This window comes from Pipistrellus hanaki (assembly GCF_964339955.1).
Source record: "Pipistrellus hanaki genome assembly, chromosome: 14".
In the NCBI taxonomy this organism is placed as follows: domain Eukaryota; kingdom Metazoa; phylum Chordata; class Mammalia; order Chiroptera; family Vespertilionidae; genus Pipistrellus; species Pipistrellus hanaki.
In genome coordinates this window covers 17,962,954-17,983,973 of record NC_140516.1, presented here as the reverse complement: position 1 = coordinate 17,983,973, position 21,020 = coordinate 17,962,954, and the positions used below count along the sequence as shown (strand labels likewise).

General features: G+C 41.8%; 1 protein-coding gene across 1 annotated transcript; it reads left to right on the top strand.

The window, feature by feature from the left end:
* The first annotated feature begins 1,377 nt into the window (after nt 1-1,377).
* SRGN (serglycin) lies at nt 1,378-14,576 on the top strand. Its single transcript, XM_084904041.1, has 5 exons — nt 1,378-1,469; nt 2,062-2,174; nt 2,331-2,538; nt 11,343-11,490; nt 13,895-14,576. Exons 3-5 carry the CDS (start codon nt 2,463-2,465, stop codon nt 14,127-14,129), a joined length of 459 nt encoding a protein of 152 aa, XP_084760167.1. The 5' UTR covers nt 1,378-1,469; nt 2,062-2,174; nt 2,331-2,462; the 3' UTR covers nt 14,130-14,576.
* Nucleotides 14,577-21,020: the final 6,444 nt, after the last annotated feature.

The following is a 21,020-nucleotide window of genomic DNA, read 5'->3' as shown; positions in this document are numbered from 1 at the left end:
TAAGACCATCTCTAAGGTCCCTTCCGGAGACATGGATTTGGTACCGGATCTGTTTGCTGTTTGTTGTTTCGGTGCAGTGCCCAGTTCAGAGTCAAGACCCTCCCAGTCTTCATTTCCCAGAGGCTGCAGAATCTTTCACTTGCAGCTTAAGAAGGAAATGAGCCTTGAGGCGTTCCTTAGAGCCATTTTGTGTGGCCATCAGTACCTCACCACCTTAATTCTGACAACCTCAGTTCATCTTATCCAGTGTTCTGCCGAGCTGTGATGCCGGGAAGGTTTGTGTTCCAACAGACCCCCCTCCTAAAAAGGCCACCCTGAAGCCGAGAGCTACGGAAAAAGTGACATTGCTTGTGGGGAAAGGGGGGTAAGTTTCTCTCTTATGCAAGGAACTAATTGGTGTCCCGTGGCAGGGTGATTGTAAAGGCATAAAGATGCCCATTTTATAGGCAAATCAATGGAGTGTGAAATCGGGTGGGTGCATTTAAGGTTGCCTGGTAAATGAAGGATTACGTTGGAAGTAGAATTTATGGAAAACATAAATTATGGAAAACATGTGACTTATAGAGACTGAGGTTTAGGGGAAGCTCGGTTAATGGAAGAAACTTTGGGTGAGAAGAAGGTACCCAGCCCAGAGGAGCACTGCCACTGGGACCCTCACAGCGTGTGCCGTAGCCTCCGTGGGTGTCCTGTGGGCGTCCATGGTTTCACACGCCATCGTCAGAACTGGGGCCCTGGGAGGGGGACACGCTCTGACCCAGGTGTTTGGCTGTTGCTGGTATCTGTCCTGCTCCTCTGCGACTTGAAGAAAACCAGAAAAACGAAACTGGAGGAAGGCTATTTGAAAAAAGAAGCCATTGGTTGTCAGCGTACTGGTAGAAGAATGCTCACAAATGCTGCGAATTAAAAAAAAAATAAAAATCAATCACCACGACCCAAAGAAGAAGAAAAAGAAGTGCCGCATGGGAAAAGCCTCCAGAACTGCCATTGTAGAGCACAAGCTCTAATCAGCTCTGACTTTTGGCAGGGGATTCACGGAAGCTGTTGACGGGGATTATGGTTTGGGTGCCAGGGTTTAAACTGGGGGGGTAGGATTAAAAGGCACCAAAGATGAAGGCTAGTATTTCCAGCTGAAACCAATATTCCATGGAGGGGCAGTCACCGGGTTTGGGGGTTTGGGGGTTTGGGGCTGGTTACTGTGCTCAGAAGAAGTGCCTTCCAGCTGGTTCTGAGGAGGATCAAAATGAGCGTTCTCTGTAACCCTTGTTGCACACCACTCAGCGATTAGACGCCGAGGCCTGTCCTCAGCAGGAAACGGTAAAGGAATCTGCAGGAAACCGAGGCCCAGGGAAGGGAAACCCCTCCCTCCCGTCAGAGGCCAGGCCAGAGCGAAGGTGAAATGGCAAGTGCAGCTGCAGGGACAGGCGCGGGGAAAGGGAGCGTGGCTGGACCTCGATGGGAGCCAGGAAAAGGCACGTGGCTCTCATTTACTGTGTGGCTTCCACGTGGAGCCTGTGCCTGGCGTTCCTCAGTCTGGGACCCGGGAAAACGCTGCTGCCTCACCGGCAGGGCCAGTGGAGGGTGTGTTTCCCGGGTCCAGGAAGCAGCCCACGGTGGGGACAATTCCCCTTGTTTCAGATCTTCAGCCTTCTCAAGGCCAGGCGACCCAAAACTCAAGTTGAAAAATATTACCGGGTGAAAATGCCATCCAATTGTAAGGAATACTCAGTGTGAAGGAGCAGAGGAAGGCAAAAGCATTCTGTTGCCCCCAGTTCTTTATAACAGAAAATACTCTATTCTTGAGGTTGAGGGAGAGTCTGTGATCCAACGGGGGAAACTGAGTCCAAGAAGGAGGAACCGGCTATCTGAAATCTGACATTTTCTTGTAGTTGAGAACTCAGCTTTGAAGTTTCAGTTCTTGAGCTGGGCTCAGTGAGTTATGCTACTCCTGAAAAAAAAAAAAAATTAAGAATTTTTTAGGTGGAAGGTGCTCAGTGATTTAAAAAACACACACAAAAAAACCCCCCAAACACGCAGTACCTAGCTTCCTTATCTCATCAACAGCGCACTGGACTCCATGCTACCAATTTTGTGTTAAATTGTTACTTGAAGAAAGAGAAAAACAAACTCTACTTAATGCTGATTCTACTGGTTTAGTGGAAAAAAGTTTCTAACAGGCAAGTGGCAAACAACAAAGCTTTTGAAAACCCAGACCTGGGAGAGAAATGCTGTTTCATAATGGGTATGAATAGCTACTTGGCTGTCTTTTTTTTTTTTTTTTTTTTTTTTAATCTTTCTGGTTTTTTGATGTGGATCTCTTTCTATTCGCTCAGGAAGTTATGACGTGAGCTCTGGGCAGGGTCTGCAGTCGTAGAGCCCTGTCTAAAAGGGACAGAGAGCACCTTCTGCATTTCCTCCCTGTGGGGCTGACGTGCAGGCGGCAGACCTTTGGAAGGCTGGTCACGATGCAGGTGCTTCTCCAGTGCAGTCGGCTGGGCCTGGCTCTCGCCCTCATCTTCATTGTGGACTCTTCAGTTCAAGGTAAGCCCCAGGACTCTCGCTCGTTCTCCTGCAACCTCCCGTGTAAGCCCCAGGGTCCACACAAGCCATTATGTTCCCTTTAAAGCACAGGATGCGTTATATTGTGGGAAAGTAGGCAAAGGAAGAGGACTTTTGGTGACTGAACTTCTTAGTGTGCGTTTGGTTAAGTGTGATACCAAGAAAAAGTACACCCTCAGACTTGTAAACTCTTTACAATGACTGAAATTCACTATTTTATTTTTGGGTGAAAATGGATAGTTCATAAATTTTTAAAGCTCAGAAAGGAATGACAACCTGTTGTGTGGGGGAGGTGGCGCGGTTGGGTGTTTTGGAGTCTCTGCCCACTCCCGCCTGTCCACATCTAGCCCATGTCTTAGTGGATCCCAAGTGGCATCATAATTATTGGAATGCTGGGAAGAGCCAGTTTTTAATCAGAGTAAATTTGACTGCGTGTGTTTTTCATCTTTTTAAACTTGGTTCTTAGTGAAAATTCGATTATGGGTAAGCATGGTTCCTGAAAACCCTCTTAGATTTTAAAGAGGGAGCCCAGAATTTTAGTATTTGTGCTGTTGGCCAGAGAAACGTCACAACTGAAAATTTCTTGTTGTTTAGTAAGACTGAAATAAGGTAATACCTTGAACCACTGAGAAAACAAAAATGTTTGTAAGAACTATACAATAGCTGCTCCTTTGGCAAATAAGGGATCCTGCCTACATCAGGCAGGAGGTCACGATAGAATTCATAGTAGAAAAACATTAAGTTCCCCTAAACTGTAAGGGAAATATTGAGTCATGGTGACACACATGTCCCGGATTTGTTTCTTTGCATCTTGTTTTTACTTCTGATGGGAAGGAAGTCGTGTAGCTGATCTCAGATACATTAATTATGTATTGGAAACTTATAAAATCATTTTTTTTTCTTGGTATGCAATGTTTGAGAACAAACAAGCAAGCAATGTTGCTGAAGCTTTCCCACCGATCTATTGATTTTTTTAAAAAGTGTTAAACATTGTTAGTTGTAGGGAACAGGCTTTGACTTGGGCCTTTTAGGAAATATCTTTAGCTCGATGAACAAGTCCATGTGTTCTCGCAAGATCCAGAGCAGAAAGGTCCATGTTTGTTGCACTGACTACGTGATCAGTGGTGCTGGGTCTTCCCTGGCCGGAGCGATAGATGTCTTTACATCTTCAACATTTCCAGACATGGCATGTTCCCCACCAAGGTTCACCAGGTAAACCAGAATTACAACAAAAATGTCCCATGGAGCCAAAACCGGTTTGGCTCAGTGGATAGAGCATCGGCCTGCGGACTGAAGGGTCCCGGGGTTTGATTCCGGTCAAGGGCACGTACATTGGTTGCGGGCACATCCCCAGTAGGAGGTGCGCAAGAGGCAGCTGGTCGATGATTCTCTCTCATCGATGTTTCTAACTCTCTATCCCTCTCTCTTCCTCTCTGTAAAAAATCAATAAAAATATATTTAAAAAAAAATGTTCCATGGAGTAGGTGTTCATCAAAAAGAAGTGAAGGAAGAAAGAAAGAAACCATTATGGGATTGTAAAAAGTACTAGCATTTATGTCATCACTTGGTAGGTTTAGCTCTTTGTTGGAAAAGAAACCAAAAGAGAGAAAATGAATGAATTGAAAAACCAGGGTGTTTCCAAAGGGGAAGTTGGAATGGAGGGTTTGTGCTCACTTCTGAACAGGAAGAGAAATGGACGCCCACCCAGGGCGACGGGGTGAGTGAGCCACGAGATGCCAGATATGGTTCGATAGCATCCTTCCCGCCTTAACCCATTGGCTTGGCTGAACCGATCAAATTAACTAGCCTTTTGGCCTGCTCTTACTGAACATATTCAAAACATCTTGGGTTACTGTATCAGAGTGCTAGGCCTGCCATAACAACGTACCACAGACTGGTGGTTTAAACAACAGAAATTTATGTGCCCACAGACCTGGGGGCCGGAAGTCCAAGATCGAGGTACCGGCAGGGTTGACTTCACTCTGCAGCCTCTCTCCTTGGCTTCTGGATGGCTCTCTTCTCTCTGTACCTTTATATGGTCCTTCGTCTATGTCTGTGTTCCAATCTCCTCATCTTTTAAGGACACAAGCCATATTGGATTAGGGATCATCCACATGACCTCATTTTTCTTTAATTACCCCCTTTTAAGGCCCTGTCTCCAAAGACAGCCCCATTCTGAGGTCCTGGGAGTTAGGACTTCAATTGGGCTGGGGGCGGGGGGAGGGGTTTGGAAGAGACACAATTCAGCCCATCAGTTACTATAAGTCAAACCCAAGTAAAGACATGATATACAACTGTCTATAGTCAAAGCAATGGAAGTTTGGCAATGTGTGGGAGACCACAGATGGCTCTCCAGGGTCTCCCACACATTTTCATGTCGAGCTCCTGGGGGTCATTGATGAGGCCTGTGAATCCGAAGCCCTCTTATTGCCTCTCTTCCTCAAAGAAGCCCATAAATAGAGAAACTGGAAAATCCATGAGCAGGTATGGCCAAGGGGGTCAGGGCCAGACCATGTGTCCACACTGTCTCCTAGATCACAGTAAAGACACTGATTCCATTCATGTGTGCTGCTGTGGGACTGTAATGGGTTTTCCCACCCGTCTCTGGTAAATGATCATCACAGTCCCTGTGAGGAGGAACTAACACCGATTTAAAGAGGGGAAAACTGGATCTTACATTCATCATCCCATTTGCTCTTTAAATCAACCTTTTGCAAGTGATTTATGAGACTTGCTCAAGGCCCCTTACAACTAATTAATAACAGCACTGCTCATCTGATTTTAAGGCCAGCTAACTTTCTACTGCAACTTGGCTATTTCTTGGTGTGTTGAGAGACTTTCTTTATTTAAAACAAAAAAACCTTGCTTTGACTATAGCCCATGCTTTTAAAGTTCACCCCTGAGTTGAGGGACAGGGAGGGAGAAATTGAAAGTAAATTTGATACTTTTAATAGCTTGTCAAACCATTCAAGGGTAGAGTCTCCTCTCCACAGTGTAGAGTTGACTGGTCAGAAGGAAGCGACTTCAACTTAGAGAGTGAGGTCTGTTTGAGTGCTGCCAGACAGTGAATCAAAATGTCCTTTCTCCTTCCTCCCGTGGCAGCTTCTGCTTAAGTTTCACACCCGCTGCAGCAAGTCCCCATTAAGTAGAGGAAATTAGTGCCCTGACTGGTTTAGCTCAGTGGATAGAGTGTTGGCCTGTGGACCGAAAAGTCCCAGATTCGATTCTGGTAAGGGCATGTACCTTGGTTGCAGGCACATCCCCAGTAGGAGGCAGTTGATCAATGTTTTTCTCTCATCGATGTTTCTGACTATCCCTCTCCCTTCCTCTCTGTAAAAAAATCAATTAAAAAAAAATTTTTTTTAAAAAAAGAAGAGGAAATTAGTAAATTGTGATGATGTTGGGGGAAATTGGTACTACAGTATAAAAGGTACTACAGTAATGTTTATTTATAGAAAATATATTTTTTAATATATTTTATTGATTTTTTACAGAGAGGAAGGGAAACAGATAGAGAGCTAGAAACGTCGATGAGAGAGAAACATCGACCGGCTGCCTCTTGCACATCCCCTACTGGGGATATGTCCCCAACCAACGTACATGCCCTTGACAGGAATCGAACCCGGGACCCCTCAGTCCGCAGACCGACGCTCTACCGCTGAGCCAAACCAGTTTTGGCTATTTATAGAAAATATTTTTGGCAAAGCAGAAATAGTGAGAGAGAGAGAGAAAAAAAAAGAGAGAGAGAGAGAGAGAGAGAGAGAGAGAGAGAGAGAGAGAGAGAGAGAGAGAGAGAAGAGAGAGAGAGAGAGAGAGAGAGAGAAGGAAAGGGATTCTAAATAAAAATCATTCTTCTCCCTGGAATCCATGACAAAATCAATCAGCAGATCCAATAAGTGGGGCCTTTTAGGAAGATAATATTTCAGTACAAGAGCATACTTCCTTTTATTTTTAAAAATATGGTAATCATAAAATATTTCTCTCAAGTAAAAGAGAGTCAAGATACTCCTACAACATTAGGGGCTGAATCTGTCCAATTTTCACATCCTGCCGACTCCTTTGAATAGACATGTCAGGAACTATGGTCTGTAACCATGTTCCTTATTTTAAAGACAAGACATCAGTCCCAAACCAGATCAGCTTTGGAGTGTGTGTGTTTGTGTATGTGTGTGTATGTTGCAGGGGGGGGGGGGCGGGGAGAGAATGATTGCTACCTTTCATTTCTTTATAAGTTTTTAAAACATCTTTATTGAGATAAAGTTCATGGACATATAATTCACCTGTTTAAAGTGTATAGTCTCATGGTTTTTAATGTATTCACAGATACAGGCAATAATCACCATAGTCAGTTTTAGAACATTTTGTCATCCCCCCAAAAAGAAACCCCCTTTATAAAATTTAAAAGCTGAGATTCTGAACTTCGGGGAAAATTTTGTATTTTTTATATTTTTTTTTTACTAGTTTACCAAAGTTGTACGTATTTGTTATACCAGTAAAAAGCTGTCATTAATCACCTGGATTCTTCCTCATCAAGTGTCAGTTTTTACTTCTCTGTTTAACTTCCTATCTATGCAAATATTTCTGTGGCTTGATAGTCAATGCACCAGCCACATGGAGAGGATCCTGCCCAGGCCTGCTCTGTCCAAAGGGCACCACCAGCCACGTGGGCCTTCCTGAAATGAGTGTCACGTGGCGAGTCCACACTGAGACCTGCTTTCCGTGCAAATACACAGCAGATTTGAAGTCTTAGTATTAAAAAAAATCAGTAGCTTTTGTATTCCGTTAAGTAATAATATTTGAATATGTTGGCTTAAATAAACTGTATGTAAGTGAGTTTCACTTATATCTTTTTACTCTTTAAAATATGGCTGCTCACCTCGGTTGCAGGTTCATCCCTGCCTCAGGTTGGGGCGTGTCCAGGAGGCAACCAATCAAGGTGTCTTTCTCACATTGAGGTTTCTCTCTCTCTCTCTCTCTCTCTCTCTCTCTGTGTGTGTGTGTGTGTGTGTGTGTGTGTGTGTGTCTCTCTCTCTCCCTCCATTCCTCCTACTCTCTCTAAAAGTCAATAGAGGAGGTATCCTTGGGTGAGACTTAAAAAATAAATAAATAAAATATGGCTGCTATAACATTGAAAATTCCATATGTGGTTTCATCTTCTGTAACTATTGGACAGTGTTTGTCTAGGCCAGCGATTTCAACCTTTCTCATTTCCGGGCATATAAAACCAATCACTGAAATTCTGTGCCACACAAAAAAACATATATTCTAGTTTTTGCTAATCTGACCAAAAATGGGTGTCATTTTGATTCATTCACACTGGTCAGCTATTGCTGTGTTGGCGGCTGTCATTTTAAAATATGACAATCTAAGGGAAAAGAGGTCAGTGTCCCTGACTAAATAGTCAGGTATTGCATGTTTAAAAAATTCCTGGCCCTGGCGGGGCAGCTCCGTTGGTTGGAGCATTGACCAGATGCACCAACGACGCACCAAGGTTTCGGGTTTGATCCCCAAGTAGGGGCACATGCAGGAGACAGCCAGTGAATGCATGAGTGAGTGACAGAACAAATTGATGTCCCTCCCTCTCTCTCTCTCTCCCTCTCTCTCTCTCTTTCTCTCTCTCTCTCTCTCCCCCTTCCTCTCTTTCTCTCTCAAATCAATTAAAAAAAAAAGTTAAAAGAAAAGTAAAAGTTAAATATATATATATATATATATATATATATATATATATTGTTGCTCACCAGTGTGCGTGCTGCTAGTGGTTGAAAATCACTGGTCTGACAACATAGGGTGTGAAGACAGCACCCTCTGCTGGAAAAGATGTTGGATTTTTTTTTTTTTTTTTTTTTTTTTTTTTTAATTCCACCTACAAGTCTAGGCTTCTAAGTAGTACATAATTAGATTCCAAACGTAGGCTGCTTCAGGAAAGAACCAGAGGAGAAAGAAAGGGTGAAAATGCATTAACTACCTACCATATGCAAAGGCTTGTGATAGATATTTTCACATACATTTGTCTTACGTAGGAACTCTTTGGGACACTATTCACACTTGAAAGAGGAGAAATTGAGAATCAGAGAGGCATTTAATGGTAGAACAGTAATTTAAATTCTGCCCTCTCTGCAAGCTACTCTCTATCAGAGCACGGTCCTTGTTGTTCTCCTAAGCAGAGAAACTAGCACTTACAAAGCTCTGACCATGTGCTATTCTAAACAATTAATATCGACATCTCATTATTAGATCTACTACTTTCCCTCATTTTATGGATGAGGCAATTGAGGCATGGGGAGGTTAAGTAGGTCAAGGTCACACAGCAGGTAAAGGGCAGACATTGTGATGTCATCTTGCTACCTGACCCCCAGCCTCCAGGCAGTGACAGAGCTAACTTTATTTATTTATTTATTTACTTAAAAATCTTTATTGTTGAAAGAATTACATATGTCCCCTTCTTCCCTCCAACACATTTTAAATGATGAGCTGTCCCAGACCAGACATTATATTTAGGAACCATGGGAAAGGTTGTGATAGACTAGCAGTTCGGAAGGAAGGGAGGGAGGAAGGAAGGGAAAGAAAGAAAAGAAGAAAAGAGAATATTTAGTTTTTTTCTACATTAGAGTCTTTTGTTTATAATTTTAAAGAAATATTGTTTATTACAGCAATTTAGAAAATTAAGTGAGGGGAAAAAAATCATCGGAGTCTACCACTAGTTGTTTTTGTGTATTTTCTCCCATCTCCCCCCATATCTGTTTCTATGGTTTCTTTAACCTTTATGTATGTAAACAACTATTATGCATCACAGTGACATTCTGCTTTTTTCATTCATTTTAAAATAGAGGTTTTCCTACGATGTTACATAGTCTTTTCCCTAACTACTTTTTTTTTTTTTTTTTTTTTTTTTTTTTTTTTTTTTTTTTTACCATTTGGATAACATTCTTTCAAATGAATGCCAAAGAACTTATTTGAGCATTTTCTATTGTTTTGATTATATTTTCCTATTTTGAATAATATTAAGGCGGACAATTTCATGTATCTTTTGTATTTTACCTATTCCTCTATCTCTCTATTGATACAAGTAAATATGTATCATGTATATCTTAATGATATGATAATTTGGCAGTTATTGTATTTATAAAATGAATCAGAAATACTAGCTAGAAAAAAAGTTGAGGACAGAGATAATAGTCATGAGAAAAAGGGAAATAATGATGAAGATGATGCTTTGAAAGCATCCAGTGGTTCTGCAGTCTTTTGAGATCCAAGTTCTTGGCCATCCCATTGAGATGTAAGGGAACTTGACTCTGATGGTGCTGTCAGGAGAGAATGGGACACTGCTTGTGCATATGCTCCTGGAAACACAGATACCCAGGAGGAAGAAAAGCAGAACTCCAAAATCCACACTCTCAGGGGCATTGGGTAAAGAGATTAGCAGTCATTTCCCTTTCTTTTTTTATAATTGATTTCAGAGAGGAAGGGAGAGGGAGAGAGAGAGATAGAAACATCAATAAGGAGAGAGAATCATTGATTGGCTGCCTCCTGCACGACCCACCCTGGGGATCGAGCCCACAACCTGGGCATATGCCCTGACTGGGAATCGAACCAGCAACCTTTCAGTGCACAGGATGATACCCAAGCAACTGAGCTACACCGCCCAGGGCATCCCATCTTTTGCTATTGCAAAAAACGCTGCAGCGATTGTCCACAGCACCATGTCTCTCCCCCCGCCTTAAGTAGTTGTTATGATCTGTACAGGACAACAAGGTGCTGGGCTTTAAAACCACCTTTCCTGCTTTTCAAGAACTGTATATGTCAGCTATAATTTAAAAAAAAAAAAAAAGGATTTTAGGCATGCTGCGTCTTGCTAGGTGATCATTAGTTGCACCCATGTGAATAAAGCGTGTGCTTGGGGTGGGAGGAGATAAATCTTTTGAAGGGTCAAGTATTTCTCACCACTGGGCCTCCATCCTTGCTAAATGGAGGAATGAAGGATTTATTTCAGGAATTAATGAGAGCTCTCCTATATAATCTCATAGCATTTTCATAGACATTAAACTCACAGGAAGAGATGACAGACTAGGATAGTCCAGCCTGCCCGTCCCTTTGTGAGGAGGAGACTTGCTGTTTTGAAATCTCTGACTAGATCGAAGGGCAAAACAAGAGGCCACGTTTTTAACTGCTTGCATTCCTAAGAGCTCTCTATGGCCCTCAGGAAATGGGGCTCTGTACTATGTCCGGTGCACGCAATAGATTCCTAACCTTTGTGAGCATGATTGGACTCATCTCTGTAAGGAGAGACCGGCAGCACCCACATGGCCTCCGTGTCCCTTGGTGTAAAATGAAGATAATAGCACAAACATGGTGCTAGTTAATGTTAGCTGGTGTTTACTGAGTGCCTGCCACTGTGTTAAGGTCTTTACATGCATTTCTCTTTTAAGTTTTTGTGACCAGCTTATGGAAAAGAGACAGTTAGTGTCTTCATTTTGCAGTGAGAGCTCAGGGAAGAGAAGGCTTCACGGCCCAGCAGCAGAGCTCCGGCTTCACTCTGACTTCACCAAGGCCTATTTTAACCTTTCCCTCTAGCGACTTTGTAAGGGTGTTGTGAGAAGGACAGATGGTCTAGATGTAAAAGGCTGGTACCCAGTGTGTGCTCCTGTCATCTTTATGGTCATAAAATCTGTCCACACCTTACCTGCTACCAGATGTAGAATCTAATTAAACATTTCTTAGTGACAGAGGATAGACTAGAAGCTGTGTACGAGATACTTATTAACCACGTGGGTTGCTTGCTTGGGCAGGTTTACCTGTGTGGAGGGCCAGCTACCAGAGGGTCCGCTGTAATCCCGACAGCACTTCTGCAAACTGCATTGAGGAAAAGGGACCGCTGTTCGACCAACTTCTAGGCCAATTCAACAGAATCCTTCCGCCCAGAACTGACCCTTTTCTGTAAGTGATTTTCTCTACTTTTACTTTCACCAACCTCTCTTGAGATCTTGGCATGGAGGTGGGGGGGGGGGTCGTCTAGGGTGTTTTTCTTCAGGCTTTTGCTTTGGGGGGTTTGGTTTTCACTGCACAGTACATGGTAAAATGCATTTACTAGTAGACGAGAAGTGCAAGAATACGTGGTTCAGGTATTCTTTTGCAGTCTTTATTTTGGCAGAGACAAAAATTGAGTAAAAAAAAAATTTGCGAAAATAATTGGTGGGAATATTTTTTTTACCAACAAGCACTGAAAATGATTGAACATTATTTTATTTATGTAAATAGAGCACAATAGATACTAAAGTCTAATAAAAGTCCATCAACCTCATGGTAAACAACATGCTACATCCCTAAAGTCTAATATTATTTAATCATGAGAAGGGATGAAGTACTGGCACATGCCACATCATGGATGAATCCTGTAAGCATTATACACAGTGTAAGAAACCAGACACAAAAAGCCACATATTATATGATTCTGTTTATAGGAAATGTTCGGAATAGATAAATACATAGAGAGAGAAAGTAGATTAGTAGTTGCCAGGGGCTGGAGGAATAAAGAGGGGCTAATAGATATAGGATTCTCAAGGGTTCATAAAAATGTTCTGGAATTAGATAGTGGTGATTTTTAGCAAGAAGAAATCAAGGAGAGGAAGAATAAATAGACATGACTTACAAAAGAAAACCACGGCCTTGTCTGGCTAGCTCAGTTGGTTAGAGTGTCGTCCCAGTATGCCTAGGTTGTGGGTTTGATCCCTGGTCAGGGCACATATAAGAAGCAACCAATAAATGCATAGATAAGTAGAACAACAGATCAATGCCCCCTTCCTCTCTTTCTCAATCAATAATAAAAAAGGGAACCAAACCTCTTCTTGATCAAGTAAAACCTGCTTTAAACTTGCAAAAAAGATTCAATAGGAACTCATAAGTAACAAAAAATTGAATTCCACTGGAATTGGTTATTTCAATGAGTATCAAAGTTATCTAACATACAGCAAAAAATGAATTATTAAGAGGATTTTCATAAAAGTTTTATTCCTGAGAGCTAAACCTAGAAAATCACTCTCCTGTAAGCCAGCTAAATCATCATGCCCAAACCAGCTCAGCCCATCATGACCTGGGGGATCCTGGTGACCCTCTCCATCACCGCCTTCACCGTGCAGGAGGTGACATCATCGCCACCTCAAAAGGCAACTCTGCGGTCCTGCCCTGTGCTTTTACTTGTGTCCTTTTGTCCCTCGAGGATGTATTACGTGCCTAGAAAAAGAATTCCAGGATTTCGCCTCCCGGGTGATTTTGTCTTGCTCCTTCATGGTCCATGATGCCCGCTGAGGCTGTCGGTACCATGAAACCAAAGTGACGGGACAGAAGTAGGTGGTTCTGCCAGTTTGCTAGACCTTTGATTGCACATCAAATCAGGGCCTGATTACTCCACACTTGTCCAACCTGCCTGTGAGGTTCACAAATGTTTTCCCAGCTCTGTGGTCATCACTAACTTCAAATTCCCCAGTGTAACCATCCTTGGTTATCACAGTTAGAAACCAGAGGATGACGTTGGAGCACAGCCTAACAAGAGCCTGGCTGTTGCCTCTCTTTTCGGCATAGCTGATACTCTTGGGGGCACAAGCTACGACAGTCATGCACCCCGTAAGGCATCGCAGGAAGATGGAGGAAGGAGCCCTTATGCTTTTGCTTTAAGTTCACGGCACTAACCTTGAACTGATATTACAGGATCCTCCGTTATGTTAGGTCTTAGGTTTCAATAGCGATTTATTTAAATCTAAAATATTAGAGGAATAACCCAAATTCTTCAAAAACACTTATTTTACACCATTTCTTCTCTCCTCAAATCTCTATGATTTTCCCTCTCCACAGCCAGTAACTTTCCTTCTCACTCTTACAAGTGGGTTCTATCAAAGCACTGTGAATTATTAGAAGTTTTGTAGGAATTTTAAATTAGGGAAAAATGTCATCTATCTAGGCTGTCTTATTTATCCTTTCTTTAGTGGAAGGAAATGAATAAAAGGGTCTTTTTATTTTTAATAAAGGATCCCTTAAACGTATTCCAGGTATAGGATTCTTATGCTCTAAGAAAACTAGTGTTGTTTATATGAGTTTGCAATGGGTAGATGTGGAATAGATAAGAGCAACGAGTTACGTAAAACAAGGATAGGCAAACATGTGAAAGGGTCTGACTTATTTTTTGTTTGAAAGCTTTGAATACGTATATGAAATTTTAACTTTTCATTTGGTTAACTAATTAACTGGGTGGCTGCATTTGTTTTCTTACGTTAAAAATGTATTACAATGATCCTTCTTATGTCTCTAGCTTTACTGTGGTTTTTTTCATTTTTCTGTCTTACTTCAGAACGACGAGATTCCAGGACTTGAATGATGTCTTCCCTCTTTCTGAGGAGTATTCTGGCTCAGGCTCAGGCTCTGACTCTGGCTCAGGATCTGGCGGTGGCTCTGAAGATGGCTTCCTAAATGAAATTGAGGCTGACTACAAACCAGCAATTGCTTTTTCCTCCAACTTTCAGCCTATGCCTGCAGATGACCTGGACTTGGGGCGAGATGGACCAGAACAGAATTTTATCATATAAAAGAGAGGGTTTCCCACCTTGATACCAGCCAATGCATTCAGTATATTTTGTGTAGCACAGTTCAATGATTAATTTTGGCACAAAAGGTTTTATAGAAGTTTTAAAACATCTGAAAAAGAAGTTTAAGTTTTATCAACTTTTTCCCCCCTCATGAATCATTAAAGCCTCCTTCACCTGTATTGTCTTAGAAAATATTTGCACTTTCTTCATATCATATTCATTCAATGTTGCTATGAATTCATTAGATTCCTTGTGTTTATAAAATTGCTTTACAGAATAAATTATACTGTTTTTCTTTTTAAAAATGAGTTTGAGAAGCAAATTGACAGGCAATGTTTCATACCTAAGGCTTCAGAAACCTGACTTTGATCATGAATTATAGATACGCCCCTTTTTAAGTAAAAACACACACACACAAAAAAAAAACACACAAAACCAACAAACAAACGGATGAAACATAGTGAATTTAAAGAGTGGGTATTTGGCGTGTTTTACAGTGTAAAGGGTACAGCCCTAGTATTACCATTGGGTGAGTTTGCAGAGCTACTGGACATGGTTTGTTTATGAGCATGATTGCTGTTTCAGTTATAAACTTAAGACCCAAAGTAAAGCTCAGCTGTGCTCTCCATACCTCATACTGCTTTACCTTCCCCCCTGGATACCTGTGTGTTTTCCAATGTTCTATTAAAGCAGAAGTATAATCAAAGGGTTAAGCTGTCTGGGATCTCTTGTCTTAAATTCAGGATTATAATTATTTTTGCTCATATTTTATTAACAAAATAGAAGTCTTATTTACAAATTTTTAAAAAATATATATTTTATTGATCTTTTACAGAGAGGAAGGGAGAGGGATAGAGAGTTAGAAACATCAACGAGATAGAAACACCTATCAGCTGCCTCCTGCACACCCCCCACTGGGGATGTGCCCACAACCAAGGTACATGTCCTTGACCAGAATCGAACCTGGGACCTTTCAGTCTGCAGGCTGACGCTCTATCCACTGAGCCAAACTGGTTTCGACAAAATACAAATTTTTATTTTACCGTGAGATCAAACTATGTTTCTAGAATCAAGTCCTATTAAGTAGTAGATGAAGAAAACTATCAGACTACAGCAAGAGGGTTCTTCTTGTCCAAGCAACTTCCTCTCTTTTGGAGGCCATTCCCATTTCTGTTCCTCCTGGTTGGGTGAAGCTTGTTGTCATCATTGTCATGGATCCTGTTCTGCATCGTCCAGATCTCCTCTTGAGAACTGAGGGCTTAATCTCTGCTGAAGAGAGCCACCTTGTCCACAGCTACACCTTCTTCCCAGGGCAGCCTGTACCCAGGGACTGGTCGAGGAAGTGGCCCACATCTGGAGTCACAGATGAGCTAATGTCAAAGACCTGGCTTCTAGGGGATGGGTTAATCAAGGTAACTGAGGGAGATCAGGGTCGTGGTCTCTACTGATTGGTGAGCACTAGGGTAGGAGGTAGTTGATCTGGGTCCAATGTCAGCCATGGCTTCACTTCATCTGGTTTTACCACTTTTCTGGGTCTGGGGCTGAAACACAACTGAGGTCTCGATGTTATCTCTAGTTTGATTGAAACTCTGTCTCTGTGGTCAGTAGACCCGAGGCTTTGTTCCTAAGATTATTTGATGCCAACCGAGGCCTCTTTGTCTCAGGGGACTTAATGATTAAGGGAGTGGTTGTGCGAGGAAGAAGGAAGCTGGTGAACTGAATGAAGGTTTTGAATTAGGCCAGTTTGAATCAAAAGGAAAGAAAGGAGAAGAGGTAATATTAAAGAAACAAAGTTTCTGCATGGTTACGCCAATATTGAAATACACTTTTGGGATATAGGTTTTAATACCCAAGAGAAGGTGTTGACAAGCTGCTAGAACAGCTCTTTTTAAAAAAATATATTTTATTGATTTTTTACAGAGAGGAAGGGATAGGGATAGAGAGTTAGAAATGTCGATGAGAGAGAATCATCGACCAGCTGCCTCCTGCAACCCCCCCCCCGCCCCACACACACACACTGGGGATGTGCCCGCAACCAATGTACATGTCCTTGACCGGAATCGAACCTGGGACTTTTCAGTCTGCAGACTGATGCTCTATCCACTGAGCCAAACCAGTTTAGGCTAGAACAGCTCTTAAAAGTTTGGAAAAGAAACATCCCTTTTAAGCAAAGTAGAAATGTTAGAACAGCCTTGGCAGACAGTGGAAGAAGGGAGTCAAAAGGTTCAAGGAAGTGAGCATGCTAGAATGAACAGACGGTGTAAACCTTGAAACCCCACCAGATGACTGCTCTTCAGGAAGGCCAAAGCAATGGAGAGTATACTGGTGAGAGAGACAGCATCTCTGAGCCATCATAAGTGGTAGCTCTCCTGTGAAGGCAGGGTTGATGGTAGAGATGTTGCAGAACTGGATTCTCTAATAGCAATGGAATGATAAGGTCCCCAAATAATAGAGTCCAGGTGGTAGTCCTCTGCCATCAGAAGCCAGTGGGACAATTATCATAATAAACAACAACATTAGAATGAAATCCAGGAGAGCTTACTGGATTGGTCATCTCCAGAGGTAAGAGTTCCGCATCAAATTCCAACGTGTGTTGAAGAGGGTGGTGGGGGGGGGGGGGTTCCCACACCCACCAGCAAATCTCCAAACACCAACTGGATGTTCCAATTTAACTCAGTTCTGAACTATCTGCCTAGAGATAGCACCAGATCCCCCAGGTTAAGGGCTCAGCCTCATTAAGCTGCTCTCCACTTCAGATGCCAATCACAATGGTAATTTTTCCAAGTTTCCGCATTATAATCAGAGTGGACATACCTGGTAGTTAGCACAACTTCCACATTGCTTTCTTGACCTGTGTGACAGGAGCCATTGCAATGAGGAAGACAAAGTGAGACTGGTAAAGCTAGCCGACTAGCCCATCCACCATAAATAAACAGTTCATCCTAGGTGGTATATCAGAGATCAGCAGTACCTTTAAAAACCTAAAAAACACAAGGATGCTGGTCCTGGTAATGTCTCCATGTAATTCACTAGTCCAGGTCTTGCAAAAACCAGGCGACTCCTGGAGGATGATGGTGGACTGTCACAAATTTAAACAACTAGTAGTTCTAATTGCAGCAGCTTCAGGTTGGTGGTAGGCCAGCACTGTCAAAAGGAAGATCTCTCTCATCATTGATGTTTCTATTTCTCTCTCCCTCTCCATTTCTCTCTGAAACAAGTAAAATACATATTTATAAAGGGAAGAGAGAGGGAAATAGAAACATCAATGATGAGAGAGAATGCCTCCCACAGGCTCCCTACTGGGGATCAATGCTCAACCACTGAGTCACAGCAGCCTGGCAACATTGTACATCTTTTTAAAAAATATATATATTTTATTGATTTTTTTACAGAGAGGAAGGGAGAGGGATAGAGAGCCAGAAACATTGACCAGCTGCCTCCTGCATACCCCCCACCGGGCCTGTGCCCACAACCATTGTACATGCCCTTGACCGGAATCGAACCTGGGACTTTTCAGTCCACAGACAGACGCTCTATTCACTGAGCCAAAAACTGTTTCGGCAACATTGTACATCTTGATAAAGGCATGGGTTAAACGAATTTATGCATTTGTCAAAACTGATAAAACTGAGCACTTAAGATTTGTACATTTGTAGGATGTAAATTTTATCTTTACTTATGTAAATTATACCTCAGTAAAAAGGGGAACAGTGAGATAAAGCATTAAGAACATTTATCATGATTACAGAAGCACTGGCTGAAGCTGGTCTTATTTACTAATGTCAAGTGGGCAGTCTCATAGAGTTAGAAAAAAACTGTACTGGGAGCCAGGATATCATCTTAATCCTAATAAAACAAAAAAGTTGGACTAGTTGATCTCCAATTAGGTCTATAGCTCTAATTAAAAAACAAAATATTGTGGGCTTACTGAATTTTAGGTGTTACGGTTGGTCTAAGAGGTGTCGGTAGCTTGTAGCTCCTTCACTGAATCTGGTAGGGAAGACAGCCTATATTCAAAGGGCATAAACAAATGCTCTGTTGGAATGAGGATGGAAGATAATTCTTCTTCTCATGGTTGCGAAGAAATACTCAGGCAACATCAGAATGTGTTGCTTTAAAATTCTGCCCCAGCAATCCTCCTGAATCTGGAGGTAAGTAAGAGAGTGATATCTATGGACCTCCTCGTATTCAGCTGTTCTCTAATTGCTCCTCACTCAGTGTTACTTACCTGTCCTTGTCACTCAGCAAGCTTCGGTTACACTGCCTTTCCATTCCTGGAAAGAGTCAAGCCTTTTCCTAGTTCAGGCCCTTTACACGAGCAGTTCAGGAAGAACTGGACTTCTTCCTTCAGTTCTCCTAATAGGTGACTCGTCCTTTCAGATTTGTTTAAATGTCACTTTCCTACCACCTACCTAAAAACAACTCTTTTCAACCCATCATGTCCCAGGTCTATTTCTGTTTAGTTCTTTTCCCCAACTGAATATATTTATTTAATTACTTGTCTCTTGACCATTTCCTACACTAAAATTTCAGTTCCTTGGGTGCAAGAACATTGTCATTATTATTATCATCATCATCATCATCATCACTAAATGGCTCTATCTGTACAGCCTACAACACTCAACATTTAATGTGCACTCAATAAATGTGTGTTTAATTAATGAATGTCAGGATCCCTGAATGCAAACATCTGGCTCCAGCAAATACTCTTCAGTTACTTGACAGAGTCTGCTATAACAAACACAATCTTAAAAGGGGAAAACATGAAACATTCTTTCTCCTTTGATTTATCCTTGTTTCCTTTACATCTTAGATAAAAAAGGTTCTGCAATTGTTTCATTTCACATTTCACTTATTTATTATACACTAGAGGCCTGGTGCACAAAATTTGTGCACAGATTGGGTCCCTAGGCCTGGCCGGCAATCAGGGCTGATCTGTGGGATGATCTGGGATCCCCCATTGGCACCCACCTTGACCAGCCTGACGCTGCCTGCCTGCTCACCCCGTTCCCCTGCTGCCACCACTGCTGCATTGAGCATCTGCCCCCTGGTGGTTGGTGTGCATCATTGTGACCAGTTGTTTCACTGATCATTCAACGTTCGGTTGATTTGCATATTAGGTTTTTATTGTATAGGATATAACACTTTTTTAAAACTAGTAATCAACCTAATGGGTGTGAGGTGATATCTTGTGGGTTTTATTTGCATTGTTCTGATTAGTGATGTTGAAAATCTTTTCAGGTGTTTGTTGGACTTTTGTGTATCATCTTTGGAGAAATGCCTATTCAAGTTCTTTGTCAGATTTGATGTTTTTGTTATTGAATTGCAGGGGTTCTTTATATATTCTGGAAACCTCATCAGATATGATTTACAAATATTTTCTCCCATTCCATAGGTTACCTTTTCACTCTGTTTATCCTTTGATGAACACATTATTTGATATGGCTCCATTTGTCTATCTTTGGTTTTGTTTTTATTTTCATATTCAAGAGATCACTGCCAAGTTCAATGTGGTGAAGATTTTCCTCGTGTTTCTTTTAGGTTGTTTATAGTTTTAGGACTTATATTTAGTTCTTTACTCTATTTTGGATATAGTGTAAGAGAAGGGTCCAAATTCATTCTCTTACATGTGGATATCTAGTTTTCCCAGCACTATTTGTTTTTAAATATGTTTTTATTGATTTTAGAGAGAAAGGGAGAGATAGAAAAATCGATGAAAGACAGTGATGGGCTGCCTCCTGCACACCCCCCTACTGGGGACTGAACCTGTAACCCAGGCATTTGCCCTCACTGGTGACTGAACTGATGAATTCTTGGTTCATGGGTCCACACTGAACCACTGAGCCATACCTGCCCGGCCCCAACAATATTTGTTGAAGAGACTGTCCTTTCTCATTGAGTCACCATGGCAACTTTATCGAAGATCAGTTGATCATATTTATGAGGGCTTTTTACTTAATAGACTTTATTTTTTTACAGCAGTTTTAAGTTCACAGCAAAATTAAGCAGAAAGTGCAGTTCCCATATACCCCTTGCTCCCTCCCCACACTAATATGTTTTTTAAAAGCTTCCTCATGTGAACTTACATTGCTGATTTTAAATCTTTCTTCTTTACAACTATGCTCATTTAAAGCTATGGATCTCCCTCTAATACTACTTCAGCTGCATCCCATAAATCACTACGTTGTATTTCCATTTAGTTGAAGCTATTTTTAAAGTTCCACTTATGTCTTTTTGACACAGGGGTTTAAAATGATGTTGCTGGGTTTCCAAGTACTTGTGGATTTCCTAGCTATCTTGTTGTCATTTCTAGTATAATTCCATTGTGGTTAGCAGCCATACTCTAATTTCAAGCTTCTTAAACTCGAGGCTTGCTTTATGGCCCTACTTTACCTACTTGATTTTGTTTTGTTATGGATTACTGTTGTGCACGCAGACTTTTCCTGCTTTGGTAATGTATAGAGGGCACTGTGGTGGGTATTCGCGAAGTTTTGAAATTCTAAAACAGTATTCTATCGTCTGGAGGTCCTCCAGGCTGACACTGCAGTGATTAGGCTGAGGCTAAAGCCAGAGTCCTCTTTAGCATCATCAGACTTTAAAATAAATAAATATAATTTCCAGTGGTTTCCAAAGAGGAAGAAAGTGGGAAAGACTGAAACATTAATGATGAGGATCACTGATTGGCTGACTTCTGCAAGTCCCTACACTGAGCCAAACCAGCCGGGGCGGCATCATCGGGCTTCTTAGGAAGCCTTTCCCACTCACGGAATGGCACCACTTACGAGAGCCCTTTACAGTTAGGAAGCAACGTACATGGTACGGTTACATTTCCCCCCATTGGTCGTCTCTTCAGAGGCAACAAAGTTAAGTTCGCAAAACCAAGAAGTTTTC

Bases quoted from the DNA above. Each gene is read 5' to 3' on its own strand.
- SRGN (XM_084904041.1), top strand. From the start codon at position 2,463: ATGCAGGTGCTTCTCCAGTGCAGTCGGCTGGGCCTGGCTCTCGCCCTC. The intron at 2,539-11,342 runs GTAAGCCCCAGG...TTGCTTGGGCAG, and splicing joins TGTGGACTCTTCAGTTCAAG to GTTTACCTGTGTGGAGGGCC. The intron at 11,491-13,894 runs GTAAGTGATTTT...GTCTTACTTCAG, and splicing joins CCCAGAACTGACCCTTTTCT to AACGACGAGATTCCAGGACT.